At 43.5% G+C, this 20,641-nt stretch overlaps 1 protein-coding gene across 8 annotated transcripts in view; it reads right to left on the bottom strand.

Moving 5' to 3' along the window:
* Nucleotides 1-20,641, bottom strand: part of GRK3 (G protein-coupled receptor kinase 3) — a 196,940-nt gene that overhangs the window by 57,622 nt on the left and 118,677 nt on the right. For 7 of the 8 annotated variants that reach the window (XR_012896033.1, XM_075898873.1, XM_075898874.1 and 4 more), the window contains 3 exons: nt 18,566-18,665; nt 3,437-3,515; nt 1,890-2,020 (listed from right to left, as the gene is read on the bottom strand). Coding sequence is in view for 7 of the 8 variants with exons in the window: in XM_075898873.1 (XP_075754988.1) it covers nt 1,890-2,020; nt 3,437-3,515; nt 18,566-18,665 (310 nt within the window). In the remaining variant the exon portion in view is untranslated. The remainder of the gene's footprint in view (nt 1-1,889; nt 2,021-3,436; nt 3,516-18,565; nt 18,666-20,641) is intronic. The other variant, XM_075898875.1, reaches the window with a different exon arrangement.

The following is a 20,641-nucleotide window of genomic DNA, read 5'->3' as shown; positions in this document are numbered from 1 at the left end:
TTAGAACATTTGGTACTAACAAGGATCCAGATACAACAGTGATGGAGGCCACCAGAGTACCTAGATTGATTAAACAGAAGCAAGTTAGCGGCAGGACGAAATAATTTTCCAGTTTGTTTGAAGAAGTTTTAGAAAAGTCTTAATACAGGGGCTCCAAAAACTGCTGGTGTTTTTTGAGTGAAGACCTCATAGCCTGGAGCTGGCTAAATGCCAGGGGCGCCATCTACTCTTCTAACTTGATAATAAGTATTACTTATCCTGCTTCCTAGGGCTTACCAGCTCTGGTAACATTCTGTTTGACAATAACCCAGCTGAAAGCCTAGCAATTTTGTTTCCTTTTTATAAGCAATCCTATTGACCTCAGATCTTTCTAGTACCTGAAATCTCAATGGTCTAAAAAGGATGTATATACATGTTACAGATAAAGCCAACTAAAAAAGACAAAGAACCTCTTTCTTTTTCTGGTATTTTGAAAGACAATGATAAATTATGCCAGAAGTGTTTAACCTCAAAAGAGTATTTTTCTTCTATGTAGCCAGCTACAAAATTCAAGCAAACCATTTTGAAAACAGTAAGATTCAGAATAAGAATTAAATAAAATAGAAAAATCTTCAAATGGGAAGGACAGTAGGTCACCTGATCCAGGAAATGCTAATAGAGCAGGAATCTCTTTTCTGCCAGTATTCTCTCATGAAATTATTCCTTAAATACATACATGGAGCGTTAACTCCTGTACTGTATCAGCTCCCATGACATCACAGGGTAACTTTCACTACAAATTAATAAAACTCTGAGTGAAAAAACTTCTTTCTGGTGTCTAACCTATTTCTCTATCTTCTTAATTACTAATTGAATCCCAAATCATAAACTTACAGTGAAATTCACTTCACAGTGCAAACAAGGGACTAAAAAGTTTTAAGTAATGCATAGGACCTTGTGCAGATGCACTGCCTTCTGAACCTGTAACTAGGCTATTTAGGTATGTCTACACTAGGCCCCTACTAGAACTAGGGAGGCTAATGTAGGCATTCGAAGTTGCAAATGAAGCCCAGGATTTAAATATCCCACGCTTTATTTGCATCTTCCTGTCCGGGCGCCATTTTTAAATCCCCTTAGTCCGAACTAACTGCCCGCGGCTACACGCAGCAGTCAAACGTTAACTCCAACTAAGTCCTTAGTTCGAGTTAACTGTTACACCTCGTGGAATGAGGTGTAACAGTTAACTCGAACTAAGGACTTAGATTGAGTTAACGTTTCACTGCCGCGTGTAGTTGCAGGCAGTTAGTTCGGACTAAGGGGATTTAAAAATGACACCCAGACGGGAAGATGCAAATAAAGCGTGGGATATTTAAATCCTGGGCTTCATTTGCAACTTCGAATGCCTACATTAGGCTCCCTAGTTCGAACTAGGGGGCTAGTGTAGACATACCTTTTCAGGTCAAATTGTATCTCCTTAAAACAGATGTATGATATAAACTGGATTTCAGGAAATTCCTATCCATATATTCCCTCAAGGTTGACAATTAGAGCCCTGCAAACCTGTGGATACCCACTTTGTATCACCTTTGTAGATCACACATTGGATGCAGCTACAAATTTTGTATCCCCACAGGGCTCTACTGACTACATGCCTTTCTTCTTGCAATATTCATTCTTTTCCTGTCTATCAAAAGTTCTTATAAAGTTAATACATAACAGAAACCTACTCTGCAATCATTTATCTGAAATAGTTATTAGAAAATTAAAAACAAACTTTGAGAGAAGTAATCACCCTTCTTCCAACATTTGGTTTTTAGAAATGATTTTGGGTACATAAAAGGTTTTCAGTAAATTTCTTACACTCCCTATTCATCACTACCCTATACTGGCTGTGTAAATAAAATGGTTACCTTCAAGTCTCTGTATACAACAAATCGATTGTGCATGTGTTCTAACCCCAGGATGATTTCAGTGGCATAAAATCTCATCTCCTTCTCAGAAAACACCCCATGCTGTGAGAGGTGGTAGTGCAAATCTCCCCCTAGAATTAGAAAACTGGCATGTAATTCACAAAAAGGAAAATAATAATGTCCTATTGGCTATTTCATTAACAGATGGAGAGCTGCATTATACACAGGCATATAGAAAGACAAAAGTGTAATAATTTTGTTGGTTCTGTCAACTTGTGTGGCAGGTAGAAGCTTGGTTTCACGTGCTTAGGCACTTGCAGCAGATGCTTTTGTGCATTTGAGTATGCATGTTGCCAGTACTCCAATAAATTAATAAAGTCAAGTACAAACAATAAGCAAATATCACTTCATTTTAAATATGAATTCACATCATCCATGTTTGCTTCTCTTTAGTGATTGCTTTCAGAGAATGCTCAAAGAATTAAGTGTCATTTGTCATGAATTTCAAAATCACTTATGTGAGTTTGCAGAGAAATTAAAATCTCTATTTGCACATGCTGAAATGCTTGCACATCATCCAGTCAGGGAACAGAAACAATATAAGGTGATATATCTAATTATCACACAACTACAAGAGGTTGAATTATTTGTAGAGAAATGTTCATGATCAAACTACAGATTTAAATTAACGAGTCATAAATTTTCAGGGAATCACAGGTTGCAAGGGCAGAAATGATGACTATGATAATCTAATCTAACCTTATAGGCCCCCTAAAATAATTTTAGAGCAATTTGATAGTTACTACCATTTTGACTTCAATGATATTACTCATATATAAAGTTACAGACAGTCTTAATTCTTTACATGATCTGATGCTTAAATTACAAAGTAGTCTTGATCCTGCAGTGCAATGCACAAGGTGCATCCTAGCAACTGAAGACATCTCATTGCAAGATAAGGGTCAAACAGAAGTCCTCCAAACTGCTAAGCCATGTCAGGTACCACTAGCTCGCAAGCTCTTCTGCCTTGGACACTCTGAATCAGTTTATTTATTTCTCAAGTTCACCTTTATGCTAAGGCTCCCATGACTGATTTTCTCATTCTCCTCCTGTTTTGCTGATGGTTCCCTCATTATTTTCTTTGGTGCCTCCATATATTCTATGTTGTTACACCTGAGTTCTACATTCAGTCTTTGCACACTCTATCTCAATGAGACCTTATCTACTGCTACCCTTTATTTTCAGAATTTCCCAATCTAGTCTCCTCTTTTGTCTCTTCTTTTATCTACAATTGCCTCTCAGATCTCTCTCCTAGACATCCTAAAGCTATCTAAATTAGACACTTTCAAGCTCTTTCTAAACCTTTTCCATTTCCTCCCTTCTATTTTCTTCCTCCCTCCCATTTCTCACAGGCTCACAAACCTCGATATCTTTTTCAGCTCTTCACATTCCTTCCTTCAATCTTCTATTAAGCTTAGTGAGTCCTGTTATTTTTTCCTTTATTATACTACTATAATATAATGGTTTCTTTCATTAACTGTGCTTACCATTCATCAGGTCTAGAATGAAGCAGAGTTTGTCAGGGGTGTGGAAGGCATAGGTCATGCACACTATAAAAGGGCAGTCCTGTGAAGGAAATCAACAAAGAGTTCACCTCACATAATATATATTGCCCTTGTTACATGTAAAATAGCTTCTCAAATGATTTCTGTTTTCTAATCTAGATACTTGGATATACTCAATATATAGTTTGGAAAATGCTAATATTTTCTTGTTTTCAAAACACACACACAAAATTAATATAGGCAGCCCTTCAACTTAATGACACAATGCTCTTCTGAAGATTTGCAACCCTATGAAGTACCTTCAGATATCACGTTCCAACATTTCTGCAGGAGGATATGCCACCTTTGATGCTACTGGCCTTATAACAATAACAAATATGATAAAGGTCACAAACTATGCAAGAGCCTACAAAGTAACTAAGACGGTCCTTTTGGGAATGGAAAAGAAAGGTTGATGACAGATTACAGGAAGACTGTTTAGCCAGCTGAAGCAGAAGAAAGACTAAATCATTTGAATTAATTCATATGGACAATCTGGAAAACTAGAAAAGGCAACTTTATTTTTAACTGTAAAATTGAGTTTCTGTACATTGATGACATTCAATCCAGACAGCTGCACTCTTCCGACATTCATGGAGAGCAGGCAATTTAGAACTTTGCTATACTCTGATGATCATGTTACACTTCCCTCAGTTTCCCAGTTGCCTTACAATAACAAGGAAAATAAATAATTAAACATCTATTAAGAAAAACACTAGCCTTTATCCCACAGAACACAAGTGAGACAAAGGTCAAAAACTAGATGAAAGAGTTACTCCCCTTGTCTAACAGCGGTGGTTCTTCGAGATGTGTGTCCCTGTAGGAGCTCCACTCTGGATGCTGGTGCATCCTTGCACCAGCAACCAGAGATTTTTCTAGCAGTGTCTGCTGCATGCACCATGGTGCCCCCTTGTGCCATTGGTGTCTATTAGGCATGCGTGCAACACAGCTCCCTCTGTTCCTTCTCTACTCATGCTAGTAGAGCATGGGGCTCCAAAGCAGCAGAAGAAGGGAGGGTAGTGGAGCATCTACAGGGACACAAAACTCAAAGAACCACCGTTACTGCACAAAGTGAGTACCTCTTTCTTCTTCTTCGGGTAGTGTCCCCATGAGTGCTCCACTCTGGGTGACTATAAAGCAGTAGTCAGCTCGTGAAGGCGGGTTTGGAGTCCTTTGTTGTCACAGAGGATAATACTGTGCATCGGACAGCCATGGAAGATGCTATGGAAGATGCAAGAGCATAGTGTTGTGCAAATGTGTGGTCTGATGACCAAGTGGCTGCATTGCAAATGTCCTGTAGAGGAAAGCAGTTGTAGAGGACACAGCTCTGGTTGAATGGGCAGTGATGGTACCAAGTGGGTCTTTGTTGTGGATGGTGTAGCATTTGTGGATGCATGAAGAGATCAACTTGGAGATCCTTTGAGAAGAGACAGCCTATCCTTTGGATTGTTCTGCAAAGGATAGGAAGAGTCTAGGAGATATTCGCCAGGATCTCATATGATCAATATAGAATGCGAGCACACTGAGGACATCGAAGGTGTGCCATGCAGTGTGTGATGTATCCATGTGACGCTTGGGGAAAAACACAGGTAAGTGTATTAGTTCGTTGGTGTGGAAGGGACAAGGAACTTTCAGGAGAAATTTGGGGTGAGGTCGAAATGTCACCCTGTCCTTGGTAAAAATTATATTGGGAGGTGTCCACCATTAGGGCAACAAGTTCCTCCACTGTCCTACTGGAGGTTATTGCAACTAGGAAGGAGACCTTCATAGATAGGTATGACCAAGAGCAGGTTGCCAAGGGCTCGAAAGGCAACTTAGTCAGGCTCTTGAGTTTAGGTCCCAGAGAGGAACTGGTAGGAGAACGGATGGAAAGGTGTTTTGTAGACCAGCGAATAATCTTTTGGTGACTGGGTTCGAAAGGAAAGAATCATCCTCAGTAGTGTGATGGAATGCCACTATAACACTGCGTGAACTTTGATAGTACTTAGTGCCAGGCCCGACTCCCTAAAGCAGTGGTCCCCAACCTTTAGAGGCTCCCAGGCACCTGGGGGCGGGGCCACTCACGCACCGGGCGCCCGGGGCGGGGCCACTCGCGCCGGGCGCCTGGGGGCGGGACTGCACGTCCTGAGGCATGCCAGGGGCGGGGATGCCCTTGCACCTGGCACCGGCATGCGGGCCAGAGCCGGGGCCGCTCGAGCGCCTTGTGCTGTGGGCCCGGGGCCGGCACCACAGCCCGAGCCGCGCGCCTGGGGCTGGCACCGGCGCCGTGTGCCCGCATGTGCCCCGGGGCTGGGGCCGCCCAAGCGCCGCACACCAGGCGCCAGTGCGTGTCGCGCGCCTGGAGCCGGTGCCTCCAGTGCGCCGCGCGCCGGGGGCGGGGCCGGCCCAGGTTGTCGGCGGGGGCACACAAATGCGTTGGGGACCACTGCCCTAAAGTGCAAGAGGTAGTTCAGTAGGAGGGGGAGAGGGGCAGTCTCAGAGGGTACATTTTAGCGTTCGTTTAAGCCACTGGGAGAACTTGTTCCATTTGTAGAGAAGTTTTCCTGGTGGACTTTCTTCTGCTGTTGATTAATATTTCTTTTACTCTTTCAGAGCAGGCATTCTCGGCATCCTGGAGACATAAAGGAGCCAGGCATGGAGGTGAAGTATGTGCAGTTTGAGGTGAAGAATTGTGATGTGACTCTGGGATAGAAGACTGCATTGTGGTGGAATAGCATATCGATCTGTGACTGACATTCTGAGGAGGTATGGATATCATGTTTGCCTCAACCATGCTGGTGTGATGTGAAACATGCGAGCTCAATCGGTTCTGATTTTGATTATGACCTTGTGAAGAATGGGAAGAGGTGGAAATACACAGAGCAGCGATGTGTCCCATTTGATGGAGAAAGTATCCCCCAGGGAGTGCTTTCCTAAGGCTGCTCTGCAGCAGTAAAGGTGGCATTTGCGGTTGTTCCTGGTTGCAAAAAGGTCTGTCTGGTTGACCATATCGGTGAAACACATAACCGAAGGTGTGCATGTCTATCTCCCACTTGCAACTGAGGGCACCTGCTGTCACATTTAACACCCCTGGGAGGTACGTAGCAATGGGGCTAATCTGGTATGCCAGGCACCAATTCCATAGCTTCAGAGCCTCTGTACATACAGACGTGGATTGTGCGCCGCCTTGTCGATTGATGTAATACATGCAAGTGGTATTGTCCGTCTTGATACTGACAGTTTTGTGAGCTATGTAGTGTAGGAAATGCTGGCATGCATATCACTCTGCTCTCAGTTCCAAAAGATTGAGGGTTTGCTCCACAAAGGACCATTTGCCCTGGGCCAAGAGGGCTCCTAGGTGAGCCCATCCCATAAGTGATGCATCGGTTGTAATGATAAGTATTGGGGCCAGTTGATGGAATGGAACACCAGTTAGAACACTGTATGGATTCATCCACCAGTGAAAGGAGTTGAGAACCTGTGGTGGAATAGTAACTGACTTGGAGAGCAGGTCTCTGGACAAAGTGTAAAGTGTGGCGAGCCAAGACTGAAGGCATCTCATGTGGAGCCCATGTGGCCCAAAATCTTTAGGCATTTGTGAATTGTTGTGCTACCGCTATTAGGTTGCTGAGGGCATTGAATCTGTGTGGGCAGAGTTGCTTTGGCTGCGACGGTATCAAGTGTGTGCTCTTATAAATTCTAGCACCTATGTGGGATGGAGCGTGGATTTTTCATAATTTATATGGAAGCTGAGGCAAATCTGTGGTAGTCTCAGTCATATGTTTTGTCTCCTAGAGGGATGTGTCTTTTATGAGACAATCATCTAAGTATGGAAATATTATGACTCCCTGATAACGCAAACATGCCGCTACGATGGCTAACGTTTTGGAGAACACCCTGGGGACCAATGAAAGGCCAAAAGGGAGCACTCAGTATTGGTAATGATGACTGCCAACTGTGAATCATAGAAAACATCAGTGGGCGAGATGGATTGTTCTGTGGAAGTAAACACCTTGAAGGTAGAGAGCTGAAAGCCAGTTTCCTTGATCCAATGCTGAGGTTATTGTTGGTAGGGTCACCATCTTGAACGTTGATAAGTGATATACTTGTTGAGCTTCCATAAATCTAGAATGGGCCTCCATCCTCCATTCTTTTTCTGTGTCAGAAAATAAGTTGAATAAAACCCTCAGTCACAGAACTCTGTTGGTTCTATGGCGTCTAGTCAGAGAAGGTGAAGTATCTCTTGCTCGAGGAGGGTGTTGTGAGAGGGATGGGTAGGGACGATGAGTAGGGGGGAAGAGAAATGAAAGAGTTGGAGTAACTATAGTGAATGAGCTCTAGGACTCATTTGTCTGATGTAATTAAGCCCGTTGTTGAAAGAAGGGGCAGGAGCAGTGTTTGAATTGTGGGTAACTGGCTGATGGTGTAACCACAAGGAGAGTTTCATTCTGGCTCCCGACTGAACCTTCAATTTGTTGTTTGGATGTGGAGGATTGGGCTGCCGGTGGTTGATGTTGCTGCTAGCTTTGAGGCCCACATCATTGGGTTCTTTGCTTTTGTCAGAAGTCATACCTTGGTTACTGTCTGTATGGCTCCCTGAGTCTTTGGTAAGTGTTGTATCTGGCTCTCTTAAATGGGGGTATATACATTCCCAGGGTCTGGAGGATGGTACAGGAGTCCTTCATCGAGTGAAGTACTTCATCGTTTTTTGCAGCAAAGAGGTTGGTCTTATCGAAGGATAGGTCTTCGACTTCATGCTGAAAATCCCTAAGCACCCACAATACTTGGAGCCAAGACATTCTCCGCATCACAATTGCTGAGGCGGTGATGCGTGCAGCCGTGTTTGCCACACCCATTGCGGACTGTAATGCCATGTGAGAAATTGTATGGCTCTTCTGCATAATGTTGAGAAGGATAGGCTTCTTATGTTCGGGTAAGTATGCTGTAAATAATTGGAGTTTGGAGTAATTGGAATAGTCATAATCCGCTAACATGTAGTATAATTCGCTGCTCTGAGGAGCAGACTAAACAAGAAATATACTTTGCAGCCCATAATAGCCATCTTTTTGTGGTATTTGTCGTGTGGCATAGATCTTATATTTGGCTTCCTAGCTCTGTTTCTAACTGAATCGACTACCAGGGAGTTTGGTGGAGGGTGGGTAAAAAGAAAATCCATTCCCTTTCGTGTGATGAAGTATTTCTAATCCACTCTCTTATTGGTTGGAATGATGGATGCTGGGGTCCGCCAGATGTTGTTTGCTGGGTCCATAATCACCTCATCCATGGGGAGGACAATTCTAGAAGAGGTAGGAGGCTGTAAGATTCGCAAGAGACAATACTGCTTTTCTTGAACTTCCTGCAAGTTTTGCTCTTGTGCTGAAGCTACCCTCTTAAAAAGCTCTTGAAACTTCTTTGAGTCATCCGTTGGTGGCGGAGTGGATATCACCGCCTCGTCTGGTGAGGATGACGAGTTATGGACAGGGGACCTCTCTTCTCCCTCTGACAAAGAGTCCTCCATCTCAGTCTGGACTGGGGAATTTGGCATTGTCTTTGAGGTAAAGGGTTGGGGAGAATAGGGTGGTTCCCTGGATGTTATGGAAGGTGCAATGTGACAACTCTTCTCATGAGGACACGACTCCCATGATCACCATTGCTCTGGGTAAGGAGGTGGCAGATATGTATAATGAGGCATGTACCAGGATGGTGATGATGGTGGGTATGTGCATGTAACAGGCCCACTATCCCAGAATGGGGCTCTGTGTGCTGGGCTGGAATGCTGAGAAGAAAAACAGCTGTGTGGTTAGGTGCCAGCTTCACTCAGGGCACAAAACAGATTTGGCAACCTGCAAGAATGCACAGATTGTATAGAGGAGCCTGGGGATACCAGTGCCAGTGAGAGGCAGCTCCTGATAGGAGCATTGTGTCATCAATGCTCCTGGGATGGTGCCAAGGTTCTTGTATTGCTTGGTATCATGGGAGTAGGCAGTACTGATTGGTCCAGAGGAGGAATATTGACACAAAGTCTCTTTGGTGCCAAGGTCGGTGCCAAGCACATTGGCTGCTTCAGTACTGAGCAGTGATGTGTTGGCCAGATGGTGTGACTGGTGCCGCTTGTTTTTGTTTGGGCTCCGAGTGCGCCCTCTTATGCAGTGCTAACATCTTGGGTAGTGCCTTGCCCATTGAGCCGGGCCTGTTCGCAGTGCTGACTCTCAAGGCAATCAGTGCCAAGGGCAAGGATTGGGCTGGAGATAGTCTCGTTTGTGAGACAGATTTGCCAGACAAGGTAGAGGGATGTAATTTGTCCATACCTTTCAGCTTGGATGGTGGTTTTGAGGCAGTTGTTGAGTCCTCTGAAGGTGGCTGGAGAGACCTTTCGTAGAGGAAGTTCTTTAGTCAGCATGGTCACAGCATGTCCTGGCCATCAATTTGGAGCAATGTGGGCATTTCTGTATTTGGTGTGATTCCCCAAGGCACTTTATACAGGTAGAAAGCTCATCAGAGACAGGCATAGCATCCTGGCACTCTTGAAGCCAGGAAATCCAAGCATAGGCGCAATGATGAAAAGTGGCAGCCCACAAATGGGTTTTTGGGGTTTTCTTGCTATAGAGTTGGGAGGAGAGGCTTAAAACTTGGAAATGTAAGGAAACTAAGGGGAATTAACCAGGTTTTTGTTTGTTTGTTTGTTTCTCTGTGGAATAGCAGGAAGGAACGAAGTTCTGTCTCCTGCCAAGGACAGCAGAGAAGGAACTGAGGGAGCTGAGTTGCACACGCATCTAATGGACACCAACAGCATGAGAGGGTGCCATGGTGCATGCGCAGCACACACTGCTAGAAAAATCTCTGGTTGCCGGCGCAAGGACACACCAGCACCCAAAGTGGAGAACTTCCACTTGAGGCCCCACCCCTTCTGGAATGGCCCCCGGCAAAAAATTATTGCCCACTCATGATTTAATTTCATGGAGGTTAGGTCCATAAAAGGCTATTAGCCAGGGGATAAAATGGTGTCCTTGGCCTCTGTCTGTCAGAGGCTGCAGAGGGATGGCAGGAGACAAACTGCTTGATAGTTGTCTTCAGTCCACCCTCTCTGGGGCATCTGGTGCTGGTCACTGTCAGTAGACAGGATCCTGGGCTAGATGGACCTTTGGTCTGACCCAATACGGCCGTTCTTATGTTCTTATGTGCAACTGGGATTCTCAACGTGTCCATGTACCTTATGTCACATTCTCATCCAAATGGACTCCCCTCCCATCCTATTCAGGCAGCATCTGTCATCCACTTCTTTATATGTGGTGAAGGAACAAAGGGGACATCCACATTCAAGATATAATTGGTATAATTGTCACAATTTACACTTGATGATGATTTGTCCCCAAATATGCTATGTGCCGGAGTTCCCATTTTTTAATAAGTTCAAAACGTATATAATGAAAGGAGGGAAAATTACAAGTTTAAATGCAGTGGATAATTCATTTTCGTGTAAATCCTACTGATTTAATCACTACATTTTAAAATGTGTTTCTCAAACTTCTTTTTTTTAATAAAGAACCCCTTTTTTTAAAAAAAAAATTGTAACTACCCCCTTTAAAAAATAATTGTAAGTACCCCCAGTACCTACAATTTTCAGACACATAAAATTTGTTTCTATCATTACAATACAGGCAGTCCCCGAGTTACGCGGATCCGACTTATGTCGGATCCGCAGTTACGAACGGGGCTTTTCTCGTCCCGGAGGACGGGAGCGGCAGGATGCCCAGATGTGCTGCGGTCCCGCCACCCATGTCCTCCAGGGCGAGAAAAGCTGCTCCACGTCTCCCTGGTCTGCTGGGGGGAAGCCCCCCCTCAGCAGACCAGGGAGACGCGGAGCAAAGCCGCAGAGGATGCGGGCGGGACCGCGACGCGTCTTGGCGGTCCCACCACCCGCGTCTCCCTGGTCTGCTGGGAGGGAGGGGGCGGGAGGCGCAGCTAGTGCGCCCCTCCCCCCAGCAGACCAGGCTTTTCTGGCCGAAGATGCCTGGGGTAGAGCAGCTGGGGCGCTGCCGGGTTGGTCCCACAGCGTCGGTCCTCAGCGCTACTGGACCAACCCGGCAGCACCCCAGCTGCTCTGCCCCAGGCGTCCTGATTCAGCCGCTGCTGGTCAGTTTCAGCAGCGGCTGAATCAGGACGCCTGGGGCAGAGCAGCTTGGGTGCTGCTGGGTTGGTCCAGTAGCGCCGAGGAGCGGCGGCGCTACTTGAGCAACCCAGAAGCACCCCAGCTGCTCTGCCCCAGGCGTTCCCAAGTCAGCCGCTGCTGAAACTGACCAGCGGCTGACTACAGGAAGCCAGAGGCAGAGTTGCTCTGCCCCGGGCTTCCTGGAATCAGCCGCTGATCAGTTTCAGCAGAAGCTGACTTGGGGACACCTGGGGTTCTTAAGTTGAATCTGTATGTAAGTCGGAACTGGTGTCCAGATTCAGCCCTGTTGAAACTGATCAGCGGCTGATTCCAGGAAGCCCGGGGCAGAGCAACTCTGCCTCGGTCTTCCAGTAGTCAGCCGCTGGTCAGTTTCAGCAGCGGCTGAATCTGGACGCCAGTTCCGACTTACATACAGATTCAACTTAAGAACAAACCTACAGTCCCTATCTTGTACGTAACCCGGGGACTGCCTGTACATTTGTTTAAACAACTTAATCGTAGCCAGGTGGGCAATTAAATTTTTAGGTGTAAAAAGTACAAAAATAATAAAGTGCTGTAAAACTAAAACAAAAATTCAGTTTTCTCCAAATTTCAATTGTGTTGATGTACCCCCCAAACTTCACCTGAATACCCCTGTGGGCATTTGTACCACTGGTTGAGAAACACTGGATTACAACCTTATTCAAGATAAAGGACTACTATAACAAGGAATGTATTAATTTAACCAGACAGTCTCCTTTGTTCCATACAATTATTGTGGTAGGTACTACTCATAGGCACAGATGATGCTTCATAAAAGTTTGAGATAAAACTTCAAAGATGTGCTCTAAACACTCTATTTTACATTAATGGGAGTAAATGTAAAAGGCTTAAGAAAACATACATAAATCCTGTACTGAAAATATCTTTTAATAAAAGGTGCCTCTGTAACGTATTGCTCTGAATGGCAACTTTTATAATATCAGTATTTCATTATTGTATTTCATTAGTTAAGAACCCCAGTCAGGGATCAAGGCTCAATCATACTTGATAATATACAGACACATAACAAAAAGGTGACCCCTGTCCCAAAGAACTTTTCATTTAATTATATGATGAGAAACCAGTGAATGCATTGAGAACCCCTGCCTTACCCCAATCTCCCCTCTATAGACAACCTCCATCTCCTCCACACCTCCTCCATTAATATCATGGAAGAGTGAGGCCCTTGACCACTTTCCAAAATCTTGGAGTTGCCCCCTGTCAAAAATTATTGCCCACATCTGCTATATAGGAATAGGGAGAACAAGCCTGCCTGAAGTATACTGACACTCCTGTGTCTCTCAGTAATAGTTAACCCTAGTTTTGGCCTGTGCTTATATGGCAATTTGATGGCTCTCTCTTTCAGCCAAATAATGACTCAAAATCAGATGCCTGGGAGCAAGCTGTACTTTTTAAACCAGATATCCATTTTGAAGTTTGTACATTTCCAAGACAGAGAGGCAAACAATAAGGACCTGGGGGTTACAGTGGATGAGAAGCTGGGTATGAGTCAACAGTGTGCCCTTGTAGCCAAGAAGGCTAATGGCATATTGAGGATACCTCTGAGGGGGAGGGAATGCCAGTTAGGAAGAGGCAGGTGTTAGTAGTGGGTGATTCAATCGTTAGAAACATAGATAGTTGGGTTTGTGATGACCGGGAGAACCGTATGGTCACTTGCCTGCCTGGTGCGAAGGTTGCGGATCTTTCGAGGCATCTAGATAGACTTATGTGTGGTGCTGGGGAGGAGCCGGTGGTCATGGTACATGTAGGTACCAATAACATAGGGAAGGATAGGAGAGATGTCCTGGAGGCCAAATTTAGGCTGCTAGGAAAGAGACTAAAATCCAGGACCTCTATGGTGGCATTCTTGGAAATGCTTCCAGTTCCACGCGCAGCGCCAGGTAGGCAGGCAGAGCTTCAGAGTCTCAATACGTGGATGAGACAATGGTGTAGGGAAGAGGGGTTTAGATTTATTAGGAACTGGGGACACTTTTGGAAGAGGGGGAGCCTATACAGGAAGGATGGGCTCCATCTAAACCAGGGTGGAACCAGACTGCTGGCACTAAACATTAAAAAGGCCGTAGAGCAGTTTTTAAACTAAGAGATGGGGGAAAGCCGATTGGTGCGGAGATGCACGTAAATCGGAGGGAGACTTCTCTTAGAGGAGAATCCATTGATAGAGATTCTCTAAGCTGTCAGAAAGAGAGGAGGAGAGAGGGCGAACCATGGCCAAGGGCAGACAAACAACCGCATACAAAGGAATCCAATGCATCAGGGAAAGGCAGACAAATAACCAGTGGCAAATTTTTAAAGTGCTTGTACACAAATGCTAGGGGTCTGACTAATAAGATGGGTGAACTAGAGTACTTCGTATTAAATGGGGATATTGATATAATAGGCATCACTGAAACCTGGTGGAATGAGGAAAATCTATGGGACACAATCATACCGGGATATAAAATATATAGAAAGGATAGAGCAGGCCGGATGGGTGGTGGAGTGGCACTGTATGTGAAAGATAATGTAGAATCAAATGAAATAAAAATATTAAGTGATTCAACATGTTCCATAGAATCGCTATGGATAGTAATTCCATGCTCCAATAATAAGAAATTAGCAGTATGGACATATTACCGACCACCTGACCAGGACAGCGATACAGACACTGAAATGCTAAGGGAGATTAGAGAGGCTACCAAAATATAAAACTCTATAATAATGGGGGATTTTAATTACCCCCATATTGACTGGATACATGTCACCTCAGGAAGAGAAGCAGAGATAAAATTTCTCAATGGCTTAAATGACTGTTTCTTGGAGCAGCTGGTGCAGGAACCCACAAGGGGAGAGGCAATTCTCGATTTAGTCCTGAGTGGAGTGCAGGATCAGGTCCAGGATATAACCATTACAGGACCGCTTGGGAATAGTGACCATAATATAATAACATTCAACAGTCCTGTGGTGGGAAGAAAACCTCAGCAGTCCAGTACCCTGGCATTTAATTTCAAAAAGGAGAATTACGCAAAAATGAGGAGGTTAGTTAAAAAGAAATTAAAAGGCACAGAGACTAGAGCCAAATCCCTGAAAGCTGCATGGAAACTTTTTAAAGACACCATAAGAGAGGCCCAACTTAAATGTATACCCCAAATTAAAAAACATAGCAAGAGACCTAAAAAAGAGTCACCGTGGCTTAACCACCATGTAAAAGAAGCAGTGAGGGACAAAAAGGTATCTTCTAAGAAGTGGAAGTCCAATCCTAGTGAGATAAATAGAAGAGAACATGAACACTATCAAATCAAGTGTAAAAATGTAATAACAAAAGCAAAAAAAGATTTTGAGGATCAGCTAGCCAAAAACTCAAAAAGAAATAACAAAATGTTTTTTAAGTACATTAGAAGCAGGAAGCCTGCTAAAAAACCTGTGGGTCCCCTAGATGATCGAGCTAAAAAAGGAGCAATCCAGGACGATAAAGCCATTGCGGAGAAACTAAATGATTTCTTTGCTTCAGTCTTCACGGCTGAGGACGTTGGGGAGATTCCTGAATCTGCACCGTCCTTTGTGGGTGATGAATCTGAGGAACTGTCCCGGATTGAAGTGTCTTTAGAGGAGGTATTGGAACAAATAGAAAAACTTAATGTTAACAAATCTCCGGGACCGGATGGCATTCATCCAACGGTACTAAAAGAACTCAAATGGGAAATTGCTGAGCTATTATCTGTGGTTTGTAACCTATCCTTTAAATCGGATTCCGTACCTAATGACTGGAAGGTAGCCAACGTGACACCAATATTTAAAAAGGGCTCTAGAGGCGATCCTGGCAATTACAGACCGGTAAGTCTAACTTCAGTACCGGGCAAATTAGTAGAAACAATAGTAAAGAATAAAATTGTGAAGCATGTAGAAGAACATAATTTGTTGGACAAAAGTCAACATGGCTTCTGTAAAGAGAAATCCTGTCTTACTAATCTGTTAAGAGTTCTTTGAAGGGGTTAACAAACATGCGGACATGGGGGATCCAGTAGATATAGTATACTTGGATTTTCAGAAAGCCTTTGACGAGGTCCCTCACCAAAGGCTCTTGTGTAAATTACATGGCCATGGGATAAGAGGGAAGGTCCTTTCTTGGATTGAGAACTGGTTAAAAGACAGGAAACAAAGGGTAGGAATAAATGGTAAATTTTCAGATTGGAGAGGGGTAACTAGTGGTGTCCCCCAAGGGTCAGTCCTGGGACCAATCCTTTTCAACTTATTCATAAATGATCTGGAGAAAGGGGCAAGGAGTGAGGTAGTAAAGTTTGCAGATGATACAAAACTGTTTAGGATAGTCAAGAAAGAAGCAGACTGTGAGGGACTCCAAGAAGATCTCACCAAACTGAGTGATTGGGCAACAAAATGGCAAATGAAATTTAATGTGGATAAGTGTAAAGTAATGCACATCGGGAGAAATAACCCCAACTATACATACAGTATGATGGGGGCTAATTTGGCTATGACAAATCAGGAAAGAGATCTTGGCGTTATCGTGGACAGTTCTCTGAAAACTTCCACGCAGTGTGCAGCGGCAGTCAAAAAGGCAAATAGGATGCTAGGAATTATTAAGAAAGGGATAGAAAATAAGACCCAGAACATCTTACTGCCCTTTTATAAAACTATGGTACGCCCACATCTTGAATACTGTGTACAGATGTGGTCTCCTCACCTCAAAAAAGATATTTTGGCCTTGGAAAGGGTTCAGAAAAGGGCAACTAAAATGATTAGGGGTTTGGAACGAGTCCCATATGAGGACAGGTTAAAGCGACTGGGACTTTTCAGTTTAGAAAAGAGGAGACTGAGGGGGATTATGATAGAGGTACATAAAATCATGAGTGGTGTGGAAAGGGCGAATAAAGAAAAGTTATTTATTAGTTCCCTAAATAGAAGAACTATAGGATACCAAATGAAATTAATGGGGAGCAGGTTTAAAACTAATAAAAGAAAGTTCTTCTTCACACAGCGTGTAGTCAACCTGTGGAACTCCTTGCCAGAGGAGGCTGTGAAGGCTAGGACTAAAATAGAGTTTAAAGAGAAGCTAGATAATTTCATGGAGGTTAGGTCCATAAAAGGCTATTAGCCAGGGGATAAAATGGTGTCCTTGGCCTCTGTTTCGTCAAAGGCTGGAGAGGGATGGCAGGAGACAAATCGCTTGATCATTGTCTTCGGTCCACCCTCTTTGGGGCACCTAGTGCTGGCCACTGTCGGTAGACAGGATGCTGGGCTAGATGGACCTTTGGTCTGACCCAGTACGGCCGTTCTTATGTTCTTATATTAGGTTGCATTAAGAGGAGCATTGCCAGCAGATCCAGAGATGTCATTATTCCCCTTTATTCGGCTTTGGTGAGGCCACATCTGGAGTATTGTGTCCAGTTCTAGGCCCCCCACTACAAAAAGCATGTGGACGCATTGGAGAGGGTCCAGGTGAGGGCAACCAAAACGATTAGGGGGCTGGAGCATATGACTTATAAGGAGAGGCTGAGGGACTTGGGTCTGTTTAGTCTGCAGAAGCGAAGAGTGAGGGGGGATTTGATAGCAGCCTTCAACTTCCTGAAGGGAGGTTCCAAAGAGGATGCAGAGAGGCTGTTCTCAGTAGTGACAGATGGCAGAACAAGGAGCAATGGTCTCAAGTTGTGGTGGGAGAGGTCTAGGTTGGATATTAGGAAAAACTATTTCATTAGGAGGGTGGTGAAGCACTGGAATGGGTTACCTAGGGAAGTAGTGGAGTCTCCATCTCTAGAGGTGTTTAAAAGTCTCAGCTTGACAAAGCCCTGGCCAGGTTGATTTAGTTGGAACTGGTCCTGCCTAGAGCAGGGGGCTGGACTTGATGACCTTCTGAGGTCTCTTCCAGTTCTATGATTCTATGATTCTATGAATAAGAAGACATTCAAGCTTCTGGTGGGAAATAGACCATTTGGAGCAGTGTTTCTTAAACTGTGTTCCGGTAGTTGGAGGTGTGCCACAGAGAACAAGAGAGTTAAAAATGGCCGCCCTTAAAGGGGCAGGTGACCTTTTTTTTTCTCAACTTTCCCCCCGACCATTTTTTTTCCCCTCAACAAAAAATCCTTGGTGTTTCTAATAAAAAAAATTATTATTTGGTGTTCCTCGGTCTTAGAAAGTATTAGAAACACTGATTTGGAGGGTTTGTTACATAAGTAGATTCCCTGGTTTATAGCTCAAAGTGGTCTATATGCACAGGCACAGATCACTGATGAGGATGGTGGGTATGCATTTAATAAAAAAATACTGATAAATATGTCACAACAACAAGGTTCAGACAAGAAGAGAATGCTCATCATGTATTTCTGAGAATGCAGAGACAAAAATCAAATGTACGCAAACTGACTGAGATACCTAATATCTTCTGTTTGGAAATGCAGCAAATTCATCAATTTATTTCATTTGTTTTGGAGTTCTTTATTGAATTAGTAATAATTCTGCAAGCATAAATACACATTATCCAATGAATCTATACCAAAATGATATGCATTCCCTTTTATTTTTAACTGAGCTAGGTCATGGGGATATGCTTATTCTGAGCTGTAAATTGTGAATCTCATTTGAACAGAGTAATAATCATGAACAAAATTAACCTTTCTACCAACATCCTCTGTTACCATGGTAACAAGAGCTGATATTCGACTTTATGTAATGAGGTCATTGTACTCTGGAGGGTCTATCATTTCAACGCCTGTTTTGTAATCAGTTGGGGTTTATTGTTTTCATTTTCATAACTTTGGGCACTTAACATCATTATCCTTTGGTATGGCTTTGACTTCCAGTACACCAACCATGAATGAATTAACAGAATATGTATTCTACACAGCTAAAAATAATTATAAAATATGGAGAAAAAATTCCAGGATACTTACTCCAGTACTGACTAGTGACAGCATAATTCTTTCATTTAAGGCTAATGTTTCTCCTTGCTTCATCTTGATTCTCTTCTTATCTAAACATTTCATTGCATACCTGAAAACATTAATCATTCAGAAAAGCATGTTGGAAAAGGTTCCCTACTTCAATATTTTTCACTAACAATCCATACCCTCTGTCTAGATGAATATTGAGCACGATCTTTAAAGACTTACGTCTATAGTAGAAGTGTCAAAACAGCATCTAGACAGTTGGTATGTCTACATTGAAACACAAGTTAGGATTGCAGCTTGTATAAACATACTCATGCTAACTTTACCCATGCTAGCATGACTACAAATAGCAGCACTAATGAGGTACAGATTTCAGAGAAGACTAACTTTGTGAGTAGGTATATGCTTATAAGGTCCATGCAGAAGCCTGTACTACCATATTTATAATGCTGTTTTTGGCAATGCTAGCACATGGCTAAAGCTAAAGCAAGTATGTCTACATGAGCTATAATCACACTTCAGAATGCAGTGTAAACATACGCATACAGAACTACTTCAGTCTTCCTAGCATTGAAACATTATTGTCAATGTAGCAAGAGAGAGGTTATCTAAGGTGGCTAGCGTCCAGACACCAGAGTGATGGAGGAATCGCAAAAACATAGATTATATAACCAGGATTTGGAGCATAAGTCAACACAAATGTTTACTTGGACCCTATTCTGATTCCATATGAATCCCGCGCTTTAACCTCTACCCAGAAGAGACCTGCTAGGCTTGTAAATTTGGGGAAAAAAGGGAAATGATTTGCTTTCTACTTTACAAAAGATGGTCAGAGATACAAGAGAAGGCTTTGGGGTCTATCTTCCCCATCATATATATCTGTATAGCATTTTTAGACATATAAAATGAATGTTTAATGTTTTAATGAAGAGTAAGAGCATAATGACATGTACCCTAACAAGTCTAAATCTGAGGGACCTAAGCACATTGTCTATAGCACCACAGGTAAAAGGCTCAGTACGTTTATCTGTAGAAATGCTGAGACAGCAATCTCAGTGATTTATCCAGCTCACAGGCACTGAGAGAGAATAGGGGATGAAATAAGAAGCCCCTTCATTCTAAATAATGAATAATGAAGTATAACAAGAAAGGTTTCTACAGGCATGTTAACAAGAAGAAGGTGATCAGAGAGGGTATGCGGCCCCTACTGGATGAAGGAGGTAACCTAGTGACAGACGATGTAGGGGAAGCTGAAGTACTCAATGTTTTCTTTGCCTCTGTATTCACGGACAAGGTGGGCTCCCGGATTAATGCGCTAAGTGACGCAAGATGGGATGAAGATGGACAGCCCTTGGTGGGTAAAGAACAGGTTAGAAACTATTTAGAAAAGCTAAACGTATACAAATCCATGGGTCCGGACTTAATTCATCCAAGGGTACTGAGGGAGTTGGCAAATGTCATTGAAGAGCCTTTGGCCATTATCTTTGAAAAGTCATGGAGATTGGGAGAAATCCCGGATAATTGGAAAAAGGCAAATGTAATGCCCATCTTCAAAAAAGAGAAGGATGATCCAAGGAACTATAGCCGGTCAGTCTTACCTCAGTTCCTAGAAAAATCATGGAAGGGATCCTTAAGGAATCCATTCTGAGGCACTTGAAGAGACGAAAGTGATTAGGAATAGTCAGCATGGATTCACAAAGGCAAAGTCATGCCTGGCCAATCTGATTAGCTTCTATGATGAGGTAACTGGCTCTGTGGACGTGGGAAAGTCAGTGGATGTGATATACCTTGACTTTAGCAAGGCTTTTGATATTGTCTCCCACAATATTCTTGCCAGCAAGTTAAGGGAATGTGGATTGGTTAAATAGACAGTAAGATGGATAGAAAGATGGCTAGAAGGCCGGGCCCAGCAGGTAGTGATCAACAGCTCGATGTCAGGATGGCGGTCGGTTTCTAGTGGAGTGCCCCAAGGTTCGGTTTTGGACCGGTTTTGTTCAATATCTTTATTAATGACTTGGATGATGGGATGGACTGCACCATCAGCAAGTTTGCGGATGACATTAAGCTAGGGGAAGAGGT

Source organism: Pelodiscus sinensis, chromosome 15 (genome assembly GCF_049634645.1).
Source record: "Pelodiscus sinensis isolate JC-2024 chromosome 15, ASM4963464v1, whole genome shotgun sequence".
Lineage (NCBI taxonomy): Eukaryota > Metazoa > Chordata > Testudines > Trionychidae > Pelodiscus > Pelodiscus sinensis.
The sequence above is the reverse complement of the archived record's forward strand: the minus strand, read 5'-3'. Positions and strand labels throughout refer to the sequence as shown.